This window comes from Prunus avium, chromosome 2, assembly GCF_965620075.1.
Source record: "Prunus avium chromosome 2, drPruAviu1.hap1.1, whole genome shotgun sequence".
Taxonomy (NCBI): Eukaryota; Viridiplantae; Streptophyta; class Magnoliopsida; order Rosales; family Rosaceae; genus Prunus; species Prunus avium.
The window spans coordinates 11,685,930-11,691,326 of record NC_142285.1 but is presented as its reverse complement, the minus strand read 5'-3'; the positions used below and the strand labels follow the sequence as shown (position 1 = coordinate 11,691,326).

Here is a 5,397-nt window from a genome sequence, read left to right as displayed (position 1 = left end):
CAATTTAACACCACGGTGTTTTATAGTAATTTTGATAATAAAGTTTATCAAAATCTCAGGGAGTAATAATGTTGTTGGTCAAAAAGAGACAACTTTGAAGCTTTCAAAGGCTGTTTTGAGTAAAATAACACGCGTAGTCTTTACCCAATAAGAAATAAGAAAGTAGGTTCAGAGTCGCTGCCAGTGATGAATTGCAACATATAATATATATATTTCGAGAAGAGGACTTTGCATTAAGAAACAAAGAAACAAACAGGTAATACTCGGTCATCCACATGGAGGCTTTTGCAAAAATAGGTGGAATTATTGACCTGTTCCGACGTAGATGGGCCCCGCATATAGTAGTCCTTTTCAAATTCCTTAGAGCATCTCCAAGGGATATGTCAAATACCAAATATCAAATTTAAATTTGATGGTTGATGTGGCAATTTGACATTTACACAGTTTTACACTCCACCCGATATGCCAAATAAATAATTAATGTAATTGTCAAATCATTCAAGATAAAGAATAAAAAAATAATAAAGGAAAATAATAAATGAAAATAACAACCAGTTGTCTTTAAAAAATAATAAAATATTCATTTGACATCTTGCTTTTGGGATGTCAAAAATAACAGCTGAACCTTCAGCCTTCATTCCACATCAGTTTTGACAATTCGGTTGGAGTGAGGTGATATGTTATTTCTAGCTGTTAAATATCTATATGGCACTTTTGACATATCGATTAGAGATGCTCTTAGGCCACCTATCCTATTTAGTAATATTTATTTATAGAACATATCGTATTCGTCACATATAAATAAACATTATCTCAAAAGTCAGGCCAAAAGTCGTTGTCGTAGACTTCACCAAAAACAAAATAAAAAAAATTCATACCTACCATGAAACGAACTGGCATCTAAAACTCACATGGGTATTGTCGTCTGTATTAATATTATCTCCCAATGTAGACGACAGCTAAATCTGGAGAATCGGACAATAATACAATCTAGCCGTCCCAATTAGGAGAAAAACTAAGTATCCTCATCCAATCAGTTCTCAACAACTGTCACCGCACTTTGAAAGAAATTTTTATTTGCCACGTCTGCTCCATCCTCCGCGAGCCCGTCGCTGCAACTCAAAACCCCTCTTCTTCTCTCTCATCTCTCACCAGCTCTCTCTCTCTCTCTCTTCGCATCGGAAATTCTAGAGGTTGGCCTCCAGATTTGATTTCAGCCACATGAAATTTGGACATTGGCAAGGTTATCGCCTCCATTGTTGCCGGTGTGAAGAGAGAAAAAGAGAAGGAGAGATGAAGTGAGAGAGTCGGCGAGGAGAGATGCTTATGACGATGAAGGAAGGACTCGGGGAGGATGGAGGGTGGTTGTGTCGACGTTGCCGCCAAGGCCAGCTTCCATGGCGGGGGAGAACGTCGACACCGAAGCTAGCGGGTTGTGGTGAGGGAGCAAATCGGGTGAGAAAAGACTCTTTATTTTTTGTCTAAAGGAGGAGAAAAACTTCCCTGGCACGGGTATGCCAGGGTCAGCTATCCACCTAAGTGTCCCAGCCCAATGAGATCACGCCAGCTGTCAACAACTTTGACTCTATCTTTTATTCTTTTTTTAAATGAAACTTTCCATTTAATATTTTATCAACACTTTTAGTGGGGACAAAATCTCCAGAATACCCTCCCACTCATTCCAATCTCCTCTTCTGACCAAAAACCCACGTGATTTCTCCATTTTTTGGTTAGGAACGAAAATTCTTTCTTTTGTTGGGATATCTCTCCCTAACAAACCAGCCACTTGGTTTCTTTGGTTTTTTTTTTTTTTTTTTTCTATTCTTAATCTTTTAAAGAATAAAAATTAATTTTTTTTTTTTTTTAATGAGCTGGGGGGCCAAGCCCTATAAACAACACTTAAACAAAAAACCCTCCCACCCATTCCCGCCTCTAACAAAAAACCCTTCTTTGTTTTTGTCGACTAACAGGAACCCTTGGTGTTCCTGTGCTTTCTCTTCTCAGCACTACTTGGAAGTCCATCATCGCTCCTTGCTTCATATTCTACACACACCAGGTTCTCTCTCTCTCTCTCTCTCTCTCTCTCTCTCTCTCTTTTCGTTCCAACCCCAATTTTGTGGTTTGATTGTTGTGTTTGTGTTATCTTTCTGTGGGTATTTGTTTTTTAAAGGTTCAATATACTTTATTATTTTGATTGTGCGGTGTGGGTGGATGTTTGAGATTTCCCTAACTTTAGAGTTATTAGTGGTTACGCTATTGATTTTTTGGGGGTTTCAGATAACTTTCAAGCCTCCTCTGTTCTCCTCTGTTTGTTAGTTTTTATTCCATTTAAATTTTATTGTCCTGCTATATAAAATAGAAACCATGATTATTTGGTAGGTTTTTTATTTGGAGAATGGAATCTGACTGCCAAAAGGAAAAGTTAGAAACAAATAAAGAGGAAAAGTTATTCGAAGGTGATGAATTAAGAGAGGGCATGGAGGTGTGTAATGAAGTTGAAGCATATAATCTATGTAACTCTTATGCATTGAAGAAAGGTTTTAGCATTCGAAAAGGAAATATTCGAAGAGATACAAAAAGTAATATTCGACAACGAGATTATTTGTGTTCAAAGCAAGGGTTTTATGATGACTTTGGCCAAGTGAAGACAGCTCATAAGTTGGATACAAGGACAGGTTGTATGGCTCGAATTCGATTCACTGTGGAAGATAAAGTGTGGAAGATAAGTCATCTAAATTTAGATCATAATCATGAGTGTGCTAAGCCTGAAGAAAGACAATTTCTGAAATCGGGTAGAAAGATACGAAAGGTTCATGCAAATGTTATGTCTTCTATGGTTGAAGCAGGTATAAGGCCAACAAAGTCATATTCATATTTGGCAAAAGAAGTTGGCGGTGCTGAGAATGTCGGGTTTACTAAGAAAGATTGCCTAAATTATTTGCACAGGAAGAAAGAAGAAATGATTGAAGGGGGGGATGCAGAAAGTTTGATAAATCATTTCAAGTATAAACAAGCTAAGGATCCTAATTTTTTCTATAGTGTTCAAGTGGATCAGTTTACTCGCATGACAAATTTTTTTTGGAGAGATGGTAGATCAAAGTTAGACTATGATTGCTTTGGAGATGTTATATGCTTTGATACTACATTCTGGACCAACAAATACAACTTAATTTGTGCTCCATTTGTGGGAATTAATCACAAAGGGTTGAGAGCACAAACAACATCTTTCACCAGATTTCTACAAAAACAATGACTCTCACAAGTTTTGTGCATCCAAAATTTCGCTTTACAAGCATGCTTCAAGGAAGTGATCAAATGTCTTTTTTGAGTCAGGTATTACATGAGATCATGGAATTAAGAAATCTGAAATTTTTTTTTTTCCTAACATGAGATCATGTCATGATGCATTAGGATTCATCAAGAACTTTGAATGAAAATGTTGCATATGGACCATCAAGTAATTTAAGTCAGGCTTGATTCATGATATTAACTGACTCTTATATTTGCTTTAATATCCATGTGGATGAAATTTTAAATGTGATCTCATGTGGTTAAGTTGTGGTGTAGGATTTGTATTTCGATGGTTTCAACCAATTTCGTGGATGTTAAGATTGATATAGGCTGGTTGACAATAGGTAGAGATCGTCCTTATAGTTTCTAATCCTATTATGACAAGGCCTTATATTAATTTTCTAATTTTTAGTTGAATATCTTATTTGAACAGGGGCATCCGAAAATTGGATCATTTTGATGTGTAGAGGACATTGTTACACTTTGCAAAGAAGAAGATGTATATCATATGAAAATTACACTTATATGTATGTGCTGGCTAGTGTGTTCCATTTCCTTTTGTTTTGTTATTTGGCAAAGGTTACACTTTTGTATAGGGGAACAATACCACCCATCTTTCCTTTTGAAGTGTTGTTTGAAGAAAATGATTTTGAATGATTTGAAAGAATTACATTGCACTTAAAGAAAATGCAGCCTTCAAGAATACATCCAAATAGCTAAATAAAGTATTTCTTGTTTGCTTTGTGAGAAATTTGAAACTTTGCTCTCACAGATGATATTGCTGGGGTTCACAGAACTCGCTTAGTTTGTATTAATCTTGTCTAAGTGTTGTTTATGGGGCTTGGCCCTCCAGCTTTTTTTTTTTAATTTTTTAATAAATTTAAAAAAAGCAACAATTTAATTTTTATTCTTTAAAAGCCATTAAGAATAGAAAAAAAAAAAAAAACCAAAGAAACCAAGTGGCTGGTTTGTTAAGGGAGAGATATCCCAACAAAAGAAAGAATTTTCGTTCCTAACCAAAAAAAGGAGAAATCACGTGGGTTTTTGGTCAGAAGAGGAGATTGGAATGAGTGGGAGGGTATTCTGGAGATTTTGTCCCCACTAAAAGTGTTGATAAAATATTAAATGGAAAGTTTCATTTAAAAGAAGAATAAAAGATAGAGTCAAAGTTGTTGACAGCTGGCGTGATCTCATTGGGCTGGGACACTGAATTGGATAGCTGACCCTGGCATACCCGTGCCAGGGAAGTTTTTCTCCTAAAGGAGAGAAAGGACTTAACCAATTTTTTTTAAAAATGTGGTTGCCAGCTGTCAAGAAATTACTGATTGGGATACTTAGTTAGAAGCTTACCCTGGCATCCGTGCCAGGGAAGTTTTTCTCCCAAATTAGAGAAAAACTACCTATTTTATAATCTTATGTTTTTTGTTTTGGTTAAAAGGTGGTCGCATGCATCTTCCATAGCACAAAGCTTTTGTTAAACTCACAAACCAAGAAAGAAGAAAAAAGCTTGTGCAACTCACAAACCAAGAAGAAGAAAAAAAGCTTGTTCAGCTGTGGAAATGTGAGCTCTTCAGATTCAACTTAAGTCCTCGGAACTCTTGACTCTAGTTTGGTTAAGTTTAAAGCACAGGGTAATGAGCTCCCTAAATTAACTCTTTAAATAAATTCTAGAGAGGAATTTTATAGAGAGCTCATAAAATAGCTTTTTAATTAAATTTTAACTAAATAATAGGGAGCATGATTGTAGATTCTTTTAGTATTTTTCTCAATCCTATCCTTAAGCTTAATGCACTCTTAGCTATTCCAAACTCAAAATTAATTGGTTCAAGGAATTAAGAAGCCCTTCCAAACACAAAAAATTGCTGCCTCCCCCAGTTGAGTGAAGAAAATGAAAGACCACCCAAGATGAGTTTGCCGCTGCCTGAAAGGGTTCTGAACAAAAGGGGCCATCTTTTGTCACCCACGAATACGTGGTACACACGCCGATGATCATAACTTCCGTCTCTGGGAGTTTTCAAAAAGCCTCACAGACCGTGCTTATACGTTGTACACAACATTGGCACCGGGTTCTACTAGCTCTTGGGAAGATTTGGCTGGCAGGTTCTG

At 36.4% G+C, this 5,397-nt stretch overlaps 1 protein-coding gene across 2 annotated transcripts; it reads left to right on the top strand.

The window, feature by feature from the left end:
* Positions 1-967: 967 nt before the first annotated feature.
* LOC110772700 (protein FAR1-RELATED SEQUENCE 5-like) lies at positions 968-3,994 on the top strand. Of its 2 annotated transcripts, none has more exons than XM_088248056.1 (5): positions 968-1,455; positions 1,971-2,056; positions 2,380-3,333; positions 3,568-3,635; positions 3,725-3,994. In XM_088248056.1, the coding sequence occupies exons 1-3, from the start codon at positions 1,321-1,323 to the stop codon at positions 3,251-3,253; spliced, it is 1,095 nt and encodes a 364-aa protein (XP_088104182.1). In that variant the 5' UTR covers positions 968-1,320; the 3' UTR covers positions 3,254-3,333; positions 3,568-3,635; positions 3,725-3,994. The 2 variants fall into 2 exon arrangements, with proteins under 2 accessions (XP_088104182.1, XP_088104183.1); XM_088248057.1 differs by having other exon boundaries at positions 3,704-3,994.
* Positions 3,995-5,397: the final 1,403 nt, after the last annotated feature.

Coding starts and splice junctions, on each gene's coding strand:
- LOC110772700 (XM_088248056.1), top strand. CDS start 1,321: ATGCTTATGACGATGAAGGAAGGACTCGGGGAGGATGGAGGGTGGTTG. Junction 1,456..1,970: donor GTGGTGAGGGAGCAAATCGG/GTGAGAAAAGAC, acceptor GTCGACTAACAG/GAACCCTTGGTGTTCCTGTG. Junction 2,057..2,379: donor TCATATTCTACACACACCAG/GTTCTCTCTCTC, acceptor ATTATTTGGTAG/GTTTTTTATTTGGAGAATGG.